The sequence below is a fragment of the Rhipicephalus microplus genome, chromosome 3 (genome assembly GCF_043290135.1).
Source record: "Rhipicephalus microplus isolate Deutch F79 chromosome 3, USDA_Rmic, whole genome shotgun sequence".
Lineage (NCBI taxonomy): Eukaryota > Metazoa > Arthropoda > Arachnida > Ixodida > Ixodidae > Rhipicephalus > Rhipicephalus microplus.
Window position 1 is genome coordinate 27,893,956 of NC_134702.1, and position 14,853 is coordinate 27,908,808.

At 48.7% G+C, this 14,853-nt stretch overlaps 1 protein-coding gene across 1 annotated transcript; it reads left to right on the plus strand.

Annotated features, from left to right (window-relative positions):
• The first annotated feature begins 6,011 nt into the window (after positions 1–6,011).
• LOC142802771 (carotenoid-cleaving dioxygenase, mitochondrial-like) lies at positions 6,012–14,608 on the plus strand. The gene is made up of 6 exons (XM_075887810.1): positions 6,012–6,046; positions 8,891–8,984; positions 10,186–10,297; positions 12,110–12,210; positions 13,013–13,127; positions 14,247–14,608. The coding sequence occupies exons 1-6, from the start codon at positions 6,012–6,014 to the stop codon at positions 14,399–14,401; spliced, it is 612 nt and encodes a 203-aa protein (XP_075743925.1). The 3' UTR covers positions 14,402–14,608.
• The last annotated feature ends 245 nt before the right edge of the window (positions 14,609–14,853 follow it).

Below are 14,853 nucleotides of genomic sequence, written 5' to 3' on the forward strand. Positions count from 1 at the left end.
GCCATTGTGTATACTCGCTGTCTGCCCGCTAATAAACGCCATAACAAATTGGTGGAGAGTGCTTCGATCCCCTTTGATGCCCTGGGAACTGCGTTCACGTACCCTGCAATCTACAATGTCCCACGACGCCTCTCAGCAAACGCCTCCTCCCATGCCACCCCCTTGTCCCGGTGTCCCCAGGATCCGAGATCCACCCATCTTCACGGGCGCCGATGGCACTGACGTGGAGGACTGGCTCGCCATTTACGAGCGCGTGAGCGTCCCCAACAAATGGGACGAGGACGGCAAGTTGACAAACTTGGTGTTCTACCTTGCGGGCGTTGCAAGCTTGTGGTACAACAACCACGCGTCCGATTTCGCAACCTGGTCCGATTTCAAGACCGCTATTACCAACGTTTTTGGCCGCCCTGCCGTTCGTAAGCTGCAAGCCGAGCAGCGCTTACGCGAACGCGCTCAGCAGGCCGGTGAATCATTCACCAGTTACATAGAAGATGTGCTGGACCTTTGCAAGAAATCCAACGACAGCATGTCCGAATCAGACAAGATCCGGAACGTCATGAAGGGCATTGACGATGATGCCTTCACGATGCTGCTTGCCAAAAACCCAGGCACAGTAGCTGAGGTCATCACGCTGTGCCAGAGCTACGAGGAGCTCCGCCGGCAGCGTTCGATGACCCGTCGCTCTACACCTCGAGATGCAGGGCTTGCAGGCTTGGAGGCGAGCTGTGATCAGGTGGCACTGCTGGCAGACCTCAAGTCCTTCATACGTGAGGAAATCGCGCGGCAGTTTTCTCTCCTGCCCTTTGCCCACCCACCGGCTGCTCAACAATCGGCCACTACCATTCGTCCACCCATCCGCCGAGCAATTGAGCAGGAAATAGCGGAGGTCATGCCGGCGTACCAACCACAACAGCTTCCGGCCCCTGCGCCCCCAAGTTACGCCCAAGTCGTCGCCAGGCCGCCTCCAGTCGTTCAACCGCCCGCCCCACTGACTTACGCCGAAGCTGCCGCACGACCTCCATCCTTTACAGCGGCTATGCCGGCTACGTATGTTGACGTGACCTCTCAGACTCAGCTCCAGCCCCCTCTTCAGCCTTTCCAGCCACAGTTCCGTCCATCGGCTCTTACGTCATGGACAAGACCTACCCCAGCGAACCGATGGCGCACACCCGACAACCGGCCCATCTGCTTTGCCTGCGGTTACGCCGGTCACGTAGCCCGTTATTGCCATCGTGTACAGCCGGCTCCAATTTCTTCGCCTATTGCTGGCCACCTCAGCCGTCCCCATCACGATGAACCACCGTCTATGCCACCGCCGTCTCGCCCAGGTCCATCTCCTCGAAGGTCGCCGTCTCCACGACGTCGTTCCCTGTCCCCCATGAGGCCAAGTTCGGCTACTCATGAGCGGGAAAACTAGTCGTCGCAGTCCCCGAGGCAAGGACTGCGATGCTATTGCGATGTGAAAGCCCTCAGAGCCACCCATCTAATGTCATCGACGTGCTTGTGGATGGTGTTCATGCGTCTGCTCTTATTGACACTGGAGCTGCAGTATCCGTTATGGACGAAAAATTTTGCCGCTTGCTTCGAAAAGTGACGATGCCGATTTCTGGGTTGTCCCTTCGTACTGCCGGTTCACATCGTATCCATCCTTCAGCAGAGTGCACAGCTCGCGTTGTCGTTCAGGACGTTCTGTACGTCGGCCAATTCATCATCATTCCTGCATGCTCTCATGACGTCATTCTGGGGTGGGATTTTCTTTCCCGCAATGACGCCGTCATTCATTGTTCCAATGCCGAAATTGAACTCTCACCCTTCTCGCATTTGACGCCGGAAGACAGTCCCTCAAACTTGAGTAAGATTCTCGTGAAAGACGACACATTAGTGCCTCCAAGCTCGGCGATGGGTGTACCTGTCTACTGCGCTGGACTCTCCGACACAATTGCGCTCGTTTCGCCATCCGACCGTGCTTGCCGAAGGAAAGGGTTGCTAGTACCTTTCGCGACCGTGCAAATCACCCAGAGCAACGCCGCTATTTTTGTGACCAACCCATCCCCGTACACTGTTACCTTGGTTCGAGGGGAATGTCTCGGCAGAGTGGAACCAGTGGATAACGCACAAGTCCTGGACGTACCTGATGACTCGCGTTGTCCCAGTTCGTGTACCGTCAGCGCTGTTTCCACTTATGATTCATCATCTCCTGATGTATTTGGCCCCTACATTGATGGCAATCTTACGTCGGTACAGCGTTCCCAGCTTCTGGACCTGCTGCGAGAATATCATTCTTCTTTCGATGTCGGGCGAAGTTCTCTCGGTCGCACGTCCGCTGTTACACATCGTATCGACACTGGTGGCCATCCACCATTACGGCAACGTCCCTACCGCGTGTCGCCTGCTGAACGTCGGGAAATTAACGAGCAGGTTAATGATATGCTCAGACGTGACGTTATTCGGCCCTCAGACAGTCCCTGGGCGTCTCCTGTTGTTCTTGTCGCGAAGAAAGATGGTTCTGTGCGGTTCTGTGTGGACTACAGACGGCTCAATAAGATCACGCGCAAGGATGTTTACCCACTGCCGCGCATCGATGACGCAATCGACAGCCTTCATGGAGCCGAATTTTTTTCTTCTCTCGATCTGCGCTCGGGGTACTGGCAAGTACCCATGGCTGATGACGCTCGACCGAAGACTGCGTTCATCACACCCGACGGCTTGTACGAATTCAACGTCATGCCGTTTGGTCTATGTAATGCTCCTGCGACCTTTGAGCGCATGATGGACACCGTGCTGCGCAACTTGAAATGGCACACGTGCTTGTGTTACCTCGATGACGTTGTTGTGTTCGCCCCAGATTTCTCCACGCATCTCCAACGTCTGAAAGAAGTTTTCGCACGTGTGAGCAATGCCGGCTTGCAACTAAATCTGCAGAAGTGCCGCTTTGCAGCACGGCAACTAACCATCCTAGGGTACGTCGTGTCTAAGGATGGCATTCTTCCTGACCCAGCCAAGCTTCGGGCCGTGGCTGAATTCCCCAAACCTGCGTCCGTCAAAGAACTGCGTAGTTTCGTTGGCCTGTGCTCATACTTCCGACGCTTCATACGAAACTTTGCTACGATTATATCACCGCTGACGAAGCTCCTTGGAAGTAACGGGCCCCTCAATTCGTGGTCGTCTGAGTGCGACGACGCGTTCGCGAAGCTCCGCCATTTGCTGACGTCTCCTCCCATTCTACGCCACTACGACCCTGCGGCCCCGACGGAGGTGCATACAGACGCCAGTGGTGTAGGCCTCGGCGCTGTCCTGGCGCAGCGCAAACCCGGATTCCCTGAATATGTCGTAGCATATGCAAGCCGTACGCTCACGAGAGCCGAGACAAACTACACCGTCACGGAGAAAGAGTGCCTGGCGATCGTCTGGGCCCTTACAAAGTTTCGACCTTATTTGTATGGTCGCCCATTCGATGTCGTCACCGACCATCATGCACTATGCTGGCTTTCATCATTGAAGGATCCCTCAGGCCGTCTCGCCCGTTGGGCTCTTCGCTTACAAGACTACGACATCCGCGTGCTTTACCGCAACGGACGCCAGCATGCTGACGCCGACGCCCTCTCGCGCTCCCCTCTGCCTGAAGGTGATGTGCTCTGCTCAGTATCCTCGACTGCAGTTTCTGCCATTGATGTTGACATCATCGCTACCGAACAGCGAAAGGATAATTCGATCGGCCCGCTCATCGACTTGCTCGCTGATCCATCCACAACGCCATCCACGCGTGCCTTGCGTCGTCAAGCTCGCCATTTCGCCATCCGTGACGGCCTTCTACACCGACGCAATTACGACGCCGATGGCCGGCAGTGGTTACTCGTGATACCCCGCAGTCTGCGGTCAGAGATCTGTGAATCCTTCCACTCTGATCCGCAATGCGCGCACTCTGGGGTATTCAAAACCTACCGTCGCATTCGACAACGCTACTTCTGGCGCGGGATGTACCGCTACGTGCAGCAGTTCGTTCGCTCCTGCCTCGCTTGCCAACGCCGCAAACCGTCAGCACACATGTCGCCAGCCAGTCTTCAACCATTACCTTGCCCTGAGCGTCCGTTTGGGCGCATAGGTATCGATTTGTATGGCCCGCTTCCTCTGACGTCGGCTGGTAACCGCTGGGCCATCGTCGCCGTAGATCATTTAACGCGATACGCCGAAACCGCCGCTATCCCTGCGGCTACAGCGCGTGATGTTGCGTCCTTCCTGCTGCACCGATTTATACTGCGCCATGGTCCACCTCAGGAGCTTCTCAGCGATCGAGGCCGTGTCTTCTTGTCAGAAGTCGTCGAAGCCATTCTCATGGAGTGCCATTCTGTCCACCGCAAAACAACTGCTTACCACCCGCAGACGAATGGCCTGACCGAACGCTTTAACCGCACCCTCGGCGACATGCTTTCGATGTACGTCGCCGCCAACCATACGAATTGGGATACTATACTGCCCTTTGTCACCTATGCCTACAACACCGCCCCTCAGAGCACGACCGGTTTTTCACCTTTCTTCTTGCTGTACGGAAGGCACCCGTCACACACCATCGACACTATACTCCCGTACACGCCGGATCCATCTGAGTGTGCACCTATTTCCGAGACAGCCAGGCTTGCTGAAGAGTGTCGCGAGCTGGCCAAGACATTTACGACGCATGAGCAAGAGCAGCAGAAGAGTATTCGTGATGGTTCCGCTGCTTCTGAACCCACGTTCCTTCCTGGTTCCCTTGTATGGCTCTCAATCCCGACCTCTGTAGCTGGCCTTTCTTCCAAACTACTCCCAAAATATGAAGGTCCCTATCGTGTGATCGAGCGCACATCTCCGGTCAACTATCTTATCGAGCCAATTGAACAATCTTCGGACATGCGCCGCCGCGGGCGCGACATAGTCAACGTGGAGCGCCTGAAGGCTTACTATGACCCACTCGTAGTGACAAGCTGCTAGGTCGCCAGGCGGCTCCCTCTTCGACCCCGGGGTGATTGTAGAGAAGCCGCCGAACACTGAAGTGGGTCAAATTCTCAAGTGTTCTCTAGTGGGTCTACCCAAAAAAAGGACGCCGCTCGCGCTGGGAGTCCGTGCTTGGCCGTTACTGTCGCCATTGTGTATACTCGCTGTCTGCCCGCTAATAAACGCCATAACATTGCAAACAAGTTGAGAGTAAGCGCATGCCCACAAAGCGTGCTCAGTTGAAACATTGTCTGCAAGTGATTAAGGACGTCCCCTAATGTCGGCTCACTGCACACGAACCGGCGAGTGATTTGCTTTAACTGCATGTTCCAAAGATGAAAGTTGCAGCGACCAATCACAGATATAAAGCCTACAGATACGTCACACGCTCTCACTTATGGGATAAACCGAAGAACACGGCTTGTCCAAAGTGCGCTAATATGCGCCGAGATCCTTCTAAGAAGGAACAACCTAACAGATTCTGGACCCGGCTGAGCGTGCTTAGTGGCAGAGTGCTTGCCCTCGCTGTTTGCACAATGACTCAACGTCATACGGCGCTAATGCTCAAATAGGCGGCACTGACGCACAAAATTTTTACCTTCCAGTACACGTGTATTCACAAGACATCGATGTACAATGATGTTAAACAGGACTGTTCAGCTTACTCTATTCACTGCCACATTGTCTTTATTAGTTATACTGTTACATTTACTATGCCTTTGCTTCCACGTGCTATTATGCTATGTAATATAGCAATACACATTCGCCTATAGGCCAACGCTTCTTGCTTTTCCTTCTTATAACACATTCTCTATTCTTCTGTCACCAACTCTCTTTTTCTGCACGGACGTCCACAACTGCTGTACTGGATCGGACTTGACTTGGACTTGACGATACCCTCCTGTAAAACACGGCGCATTTAGACCAAATTTGTGGTGCTGGACAGATCTTCGGGCGTAGTGTAGACGCGGTTCATCACGAATCCCCTGTTTTTCTTCCACGTGGTGAACACTTACGAAGACGACGGCCACATTGTGTTCGACATGATCGCCTACGAAGACGCCACCATACTGGACAGGTACGTCACCAGGATCCATAGCTCCCAGCTTAAAAGACCCCTAGTTTCAGTGTTGTACAAGCCTTTTTTGTGTTTGAAGAATCGGTAGAGCCCTGTAAGTGTCGTCGTGCTCGGTCTATTGTCTCGCACGCGCATGTACAAGAGGCAAGAAACAGAAAACACAAACAGCGTTTGCGTTGTCATGTTTTCTCATTTCGGTTCTTATTCGAGCGTCTTTGTTTGTATCCGCGCAACTTTTGTCGTTCTATATTAGCGCTGCACTTCGCATGGATGTACACTTATACAGTGTATAGGCTTTATATATATAGACAGAGAGATAAATAGAGAGGAAAGGCAGGGAGGTTAACCAAGCTTGGCTTGGTTGGCTACCCTACACATGGGATGGGGGAAGGAGAGAATAATAGAAAGAAAAGAGATAGAAAAGAAGAGTAGTAAGAAAGAGGATGGTGAATAGTCAGCTCGAGACTACACAGCACGGTCTCACACTGTTCTTTCACAAGCGGTCGTGAAGTCTGGTGGTCCTTAAGAAGTACAAGAGACAAATTCGAATCACGTCCGTCCTGGTACGGAAAGACTGTTAGCCCGTATGTGCCATAGATGTGGCGCCAGTTGCACTACTTATCGCTGGTCCGCAGAAATATAAGGAAGGCAACACAAGGGTGGCAAACATCAGTTATCAATTTTGCATTGACGTAATCAATTATTTAAAACGACCTTTTCAAATTGTGATAAGTTAAGTGACTTTTCGTTTCAGATTCAATGGTACACCAGCTGTACGCGGAATGCTTCGGCGGTTTTTTAGTTTTTTTTTATTGTATAACTGAATAGTTAGGTAACACTTCAGCCAGCTTCCTGCAGTACTTTAAGCACGCGGTAAAATTTCAGCCATGATGTCTACTTCAGACCTCTGCTAGTTCTCGTTTCATTACAAAAAAAAAGCTTTAGTATTATGAGAACCCTGGTAATGCACGCATTTGCGCCGGCAAAATCATTTAACAGGAGTGTTGGAGCTCACACCGAGAAATAAAATTCTCGTGGCATGACACTTTGATGTATCCCGAACTTGTTATAGCTTGACTGTGGGCCGTAAAACCAACAGCTGTATAAATGAACAACGTGCCTTTTGTTCCAATCATTCATTGCTTCTACCAATACGGAGCAGCCCTACCTTCATTCCTAAATAAAGGAATTACAATGGAGCCGCAAATGCGAAGCTAATAATGAGATGACAAAAATTGGAATGACATACAAAGTAAGGCTAACTGCTACCTCTTTTGTATACGGTGGAGTGTATCTCTGCAATTTATACGATGCTTTCATTGACGCAATGTCGTGAAGACCACCATACAGCGGAAGTGACGCGAAGCCTCAGCATTGAAAGGCAAAGTGGTGCAAGGCTAGACCAACATTCACACGGTTTGACACCGAATTCTCTACGTCTTTGTCTGAACACCTGCATGCCACCTGACCTCCAACTCGCCTACGCTATACTAGGTCATACTCTCTCTTCTTTCCGACCTCCCCTTCACGCTTCGTTCCCTTTCCCACCTCTTGCTATGCCACACCATACACGGTCACGCCATATTAATGAGATCTAACAGACAATCATGTCAAGGAAGGTATAGATCTTTTTATATGAGGTGACTATATTGTAAGTGTGAAGAGAGAAGAGTTAAGGAAAAGATAACTTGCTGTGAGCACAAACGGAACCTGAGGCCTTCGAATAGCTCGCCTGATGCTCTACTAAGTGAGCTACCTTGGCGGCTATCCCCCTCTCCACTTTATTGGGTATATATGTGAATTAAACGTGAGAGCATTAGTCAGCGCCGCCTGTGGCCATGACGACGAGTGTGGAACACTATTTTTCTGTCTGTTTGGCATCACGTGATTTTATTACGAGCTGGCAGCTGACCAATAATCACTCGTATACTACTTGAGGGCACGAAGTTTGCCACAACGAAATCCTCGCTATGAATGGCGAAAAGAAGTGTACACTTAAGGGCTCGTTTCCTTTGTCAGACACTATAATAATGACATCTAACAGACATAGTGCGTGGTTTAATATTTACACGAGTTGCCTTTTAAGCGCAGTTTTATCTTGACTGCTGCAAAATGCTTCCCCCTTTTGATGATGGCTTTGACAACTCTGCTCTAAAAGGCTGGTGTAAGGGAATACGGCCACTCCAGGGAATGAAGTGGTTTTCACGGGGTCTGTTTTCTCAACGCGAAGCGGTTAGAGCACAACACATAGGGAGGTATGCGAGTGATTTAGGGATGTCCGTCGACTGAGTAAGTGCGTCAGAATTTGGGACCACGCCCTTATGATCGACGTTCCCAAATGCTGCTCGAGTGACGCAGCCCCCCCCCCCTCCTCTCCTTCGGCGTTCATCCTCCTTCGTACGAGAAAATGTGGGCAGGGTGTTTCTTTTCTGCTTCAGGAGATCGGTGGCAGGCGCCGCACGTAGGCATGACGTTATCACGTGCGCAATCTTTTAGACCGAAACGGCCGACTCGTTTCATCTGTTTCAGCCACTTTCGTCGCTGGCTCGAATGCTTTTATCTGCGAGTGTAACTTGTTATTGATTTGGACTTGATAGAAAACATGACGTAGATAGCAAAAAAAAAACCTCGTCGAGGATTTCCGTGCAGTTATCATCACAAAAAATAAAGCTTCACCGAATGTACATATACCAAGATTTCAAGCAAGAAAATAAAAATAACGAAACGTGTAGAAGATTACCCTCACTGAAAGCTCTTGTGTTTCCCGGGCCCCATCAAGTTAATTATACTCCAGTTCTTTACTTCAAGTCAGTCTCTCTGCGAAAGTTGTCTTGCTCTTTGCAGGTATTACCTGGACAAGCTCAGGAACTCCGGGAGTGAAGACTTCGATCCGGACTGCCAGGGTCATTTCCGGCGCTTTGCGATTCCCGTATCTAAGGTGCTCAGTCTTTAAATCTGAGTCTTTTGCGTAATAAAACGAAGCTGTGCTGCGATTTTAAGGGAAAAAAGCGAAAAAAAAAACTGTTCTTTGTATTTCATCCTTACCTTAAGCATGTTTTACAGCCTCTACAAAGGACGTCCTTCAAAAAACTGCTGACCGAGGCAGAAAAATGAAGACCGGTTGCTGACATTGCACATTGAGTGTAAGACGCGAAAAAAAAATCAGAAATTTCCAGGTTCTTGCTACTTTTGTGGAAGACCATGAACAAAATTGATGGATCGGCTTATAGGGATGTAAAGTGGAAGAGAATGTGAAGGAAAGGAAGAAGTCTTTCTGCATTTAAAATAAACGTATACGCACCTTTGAAATCGGCATTGAAATAAGTTAGTGTGTCTCATTTTGAACTTGCATTTTCAACGGTGCGCTTGGTTTTCACTTCAATAACTATCGTTTATCAGTGTAAGCGTCGCTACTGCATGAGCTTTATTTAGCTGGGTGTTGCTAAAATGACCTCTACAGAAATGTTTCAACTCGACTGAGGTGTCACTACGCGGCTACACTTGTATGCGCGTTCGAAGAGCAATTTAGGGGTGCGTCCTTCGGTGCACATTGACACTGATGCCGGCATCACCTCATGTGTTTCGAGAGCGTTACATGCCTGTCGGCATAAAGTAAGATGCCGATAAATGCAAGAAGACACAACACTTGTTTTGTGTTAAAAGTGAACTGTGAACTCCAGCAGTGGCTTTACACCCTTTGCGGGTCTTGACCAGTGAGGCTACATCACTACGTGTAATTGATTTGATTGATTTATATGTGGGGTTTAACGTCCCAAAACCACTACGTGATTATGAGAGACGCCGTAGTGGAGGGCTCCGGAAATTTAGACCACCTGGGGTTCTTTAACGTGCACCCAAATCTGAGCACACGGGCCTACAACATTACCGCCTCCATCGGAAATGCAGCCGCCGCAGCCGGAATTTGAACCCGCGCCCTGCGGGTCAGCAGCCGAGTACCTTAGCCACTAGACCACCGCGGCGGGGCAACTACGTGTAATGACTATCGTTGTACCCAACTTATGGACATTGAATAGGGACGTTTTTGAACAGCCAAAACTTGCCATTTTGTTGCATCGAAATTATGTTCGGAATGCAGTGTCACTATGCCTTTCTATCTGTCCCACCATTAAACAACGCAGATGAACAGCACGAAGGAAGGTAACCTGGTAAGCCTCAAGTACACCGAAGCCCGAGCCTATCGTCAGGACAACAGCACCATCTGGCTCACCCACGAAGAGATGAGATCTAAAGGTAGGAGTACAGTTACGTCATTCATGGTGCGATCTAAACAAGACGCTGATCTCGGAACAAATGGACACAGCGGACGCCGTCGAAGAAACGAGCATCGGGCATTTTTTAACTGTTTTTACATTGACGAGCTCACCAGTGGAATCGATAAATAACTAGTTAGAACACGAATAGCCCAATTATTACCGTTATGGAACACGCACATAAAGAACATACAAAATATTAAGGGACCCTAACGCTTTGGCTTTAGGAGTTGAACGCGAAAGTGATATCCTGTTTCTAGTGTGTACACTTCAAAAACAGTGCATGAAACCTTTCCAAACTTGCTATGCACCCACTACGTGGTCTTGAGGTGATATGTGCAGTAGCGTGTATGCCTTTCGTAGTGAGTGACCAGCTCTAAACATTGAAGCCTATATGATAATCACAAGTTCTGACGCTCGTTGGCAATCGGCGCTTGTACCACGCATTATTACTGCAATATTTCATGTAGCGTTGTGAAGAATTAATACAGGGCGCGTTTGTTTGTAAATCATGAAAGCTACTTTCACTGCATTTCCAGGCAAATGAAGTTCTTTTCATAGCATTCACAAGCGGACGCGTGGCTGTGTGGTGTAGAACATCCACTTGCAACGCAAACTGTCCGAGTTCGATCTCCACTATGCCCCAGGATTTCGTCATCAATTATTTTATTTGAATATTTCTCGATTTTTGACTCACCCATGAGATGATAATTTTTCGCTCACAACCAACGACGCTAGAATTCCTGCGAAACGAGCTCTTTAACAGTGTCGCGTTAAATATATCACATACGTAACGCCGTAGATGTGTCGTCACCAACTTTCGTCTAACCTCATTTGTCTGTGGGTCCACGGCATCATGCACCAGAGGCGACTGTCCACGAACGCTGACAAACCTCAAATATTCACTGTTGTTCCCTGTGTGCCAGCCGAAGCTTTCTCCCGCCAGGTGGCGCTGCTGGCTCCACCGCACTAAGCCTACACTGCACGAGCATAACGCCACCTCTCGCTTGGCTGAGTTTAAGCTAGCTACGACTGTTCCACCAAACGCTCATGCGCCATGCGACAAGAACAACTTTACAGGTGATGATAGCAGCCTTACACCACCCCTGTGTGAAGAAAGTAGGTAATCTATTGCTTCGCATCGCATCGGTCCATTACATTCTACTCTAACCATCTCATGACATTTCATACCATATCATACTATTCTTACACCATACCATATTATGCGCAATACCAATACCATCCGATCCTGTCCCATTGCATTTCATTTCATTCTTTCCCCACCAATTCAATCATTCCTATCCCGCCAATCCCTTTCAATACCGATCCATTCCATTCCATTCGATGTTATCGCAATATATTACGTTCATGCCATTCTGTTATATTTCGTCACATTCCATCCCATTACGCTCCACACCGTTTCACACCATATTATTACATACGATTCTGTTCCATGACACTCCGTCCCTCTCAACATCAATTTACGTTTAACACCGACCGATTCCAACCTGTTCCATCCCATTCCAAACCATTCCAAACAATCTTAACTCAACTCCTATTTATTTCAATTCCATCTCGTTACATTCTGTTATATCCCATGGTGTTCTATCGCATTCATTACTCCAGCCGTTCATACATGAAACGTCTTTCCACACGTAGGTCGATCGAATAATTTGTACTTCAAATATGCAAAGAAATATTTTCTTCTTCTTACACGCAAGTGCACCAAAGCCTGCTCGTACTCTACATGCTGGAAAGCATGATTGTTTCAAAGCGCATTTCCCTGTTGCAGGGTATGACTTGCCGACGATAAATCCAGAATACAAAGGGAAACCCTACCGCTACACGTACGGCAGCGGGAATTTCGAGCGGCTAGGCGAGTGCCGGAATGCGGTAAGCTCATCGCATCAGCTTCTTCAACCCTATTCTACTCTAATAATTTTTTTTCAATAATGTAACAATCGACCCTTTATTATGTGCTGCTTTAAACGCATTCATAAATGTCAAAGTATTTATTATTTTTGTGCGAAGGCATTTATGCTCGTTTTCACATCTGCTCACGTTACCTAATTGTTTGGGTACACGGCACGAAGTGGAAATATCTTTACAGCGAGATGTAGTTATTCTCGGAATAGCGCTGTTGTGGGCCTCGATGAAATAGGCGGTGTGGTGCCGTCAACAAGGCGGTGGGTTGAAATCACAATTATGACGACCTTACTCTACGTCGTGCAACTTATAGGTAGGCGCACGTGAATAAAAATAATAATCATAATAATAACTTGTTCGGGTTGTACATCTCAAAACAAGGATATGATTACGAGTAGACGCTGGAGTGGGTTGGTTTGGAGATTTCAACCTCCTGGAGTTCTTAACGTGCGCCAAAATTTATTACAAGGGCATCTATGGACTTGCTTCTATTCAAATGCGGCTTTCACGGCCGGAACTCTACCCCAAGACTTGCGAGTTAAAAAAAAAAACAAGTCAATGAAAATGGGGAAGACCAAACTTATCAAGTTTCTGGCGTAAATTCGTGAAAGTTAAAATGTTGTAGCTCTTAAGTTGCCGTTGAGTGCAGGTATTTAAAAGTCAGCACAATACACTGCTATCTAGGACTTAATATTTCTTATAATACTTGCATTTAATAGTTGCCTTTATATACCACCACCGATCGGTTCTCTGAACGATGCCTGTGCAGATATGCAAACTGGACATCGAGAGGCGGGAAATGCAACTCTGGCGAGAGTCGGACACACAGTTCCCCAGCGAAGCCATTTTCATTGCGAATCCCGAAGGAGTCGATGAGGATGACGGTAAGAATCCTGCTCTCCTGAAAAATAGGCATGTTCGAAAACACCAGAACGATGTAACAAAAGCCGGCTTTCATTCTCTGCGTTTAGCTTTACAAGAAATGGCGAAAGTAACAGTGGGTGGCCTTTCTTCACTTTAATAAGAATATTCAGTATCAGACATCGCAAATGGAAAGAATTTATGTCAGATGGTAAATTAAATAGTACAGTTGGTGCTTGGACAGATACCTTAGCCCTTATACAAGAAGCGATCATTTTGCAAGTGCATTCTCTATTTGGTTCGCCGGCTTCGCTATTGTTCGAACACCTCAATGGCTGAAATTTGTCGCAAACAATAACAGCTTTGGTCGTCTCCTAATATTGATCCCTGTCTGCAATTCTTCCAGAAAATGTGAACTTAGACTCATGTTGATGCTGTTCGCAGTGGTGAAAGCTGTTATAACATTTATTCCCCAGTTACCGCATAGCCCGGTTGCTCCTAAATGCATGCATATTTGACTATCGTCACGTCGTCTCATCCTGTCAGCCAGTTGGCGCCCCACAGCCGAAATCATGTATGCTTATTTATGCGAGGAGCAGGTACCGCGTCCCCTTGCTCGGCGTCGCGGCATGCCGGCTCCGCGCATGGCGGGACAAAAAGCAAAGGCGAATATGGCCAAAGTTATAAAATGCCCGCCGTACACATTTGTTTAAGTATTGCCGGCTCGGAAGTCACACGACACGAGATGAAGTATTGAGGCGCGCAAAACCTCTGGCTCGCGTGTCAGGCGACCGGTGGAAGGGGACGTGTGGGAGAGGACGATAAACCATCAATAACTATGCCTGTAGCAATGACGACGCACGCCTTAGAAGGAAGAGCAGGAAATCGACTTTGGCTGAGCTTCAAGGTCAAATGCATGCCCAAAGTTGTTTTCTGGGTTCGAACAGGGCGGAGTGGAGCTATCCTATTGAATATTTTCAGGCAATAGATTCGCGAAGCGAAATTCTAACAGCGAGTTCGATATATGACAACTTGAGAAGGTGTTGCCGAACTCGTTTAAAATGCTCTCGCTAATTATCGTATTGAATTTTTATTTTGTTCTTCTTCCTCCGCCTTTATTGCCCCCTCCATCTGCACCACAGGCGTTCTTCTGACGGTGGTGAACGACACAGACTACAACAAGCCGGACTTCCTCTTGGTGCTGAACGCCAAGACGCTGACTGAACTTGCGCGGGCCCAAGTTCCCCCTCACGTGCGCGCCTGTACCTCGATACACGGCTGCTTCATCAGGAGCTGAAAGGGCCAGCCCCTTCTCATTCCTCCTCGGGAAGCAGCACACAAACCGCCTTTGTATACGCGATTCCCTGGTCCAAGTCATTGCATGTCTTTCATTTCTGTGCTGTGCAAAGTATCATTCAGTGACGCCATTGCTTTTTGATTGGAAAGCCTCCTCCGCTTCTCGGCGGAACGCATCGTGTTTTAATAAATGCAAGAGCATCTAACACTGGCAGACTACCGTGTGCGCCATGGCGTTACGCTATCTTCAACCTGGCAACGCTGCTTTGAGATAGTGTATATATGAGGGACGCAATGAGCATAGAGTTTCCTAATATACATTAGAGGGAACTCTGGCGCTAGTGTTCATGGGAGCTGCAACGCACGGCGCTTCAGCGAGCATGGGAATTATGGGTAGCACACACATTTGTCTAATATTCGCACTTCTGGCCTGCTTTTGGCTCCGTGTGTGTT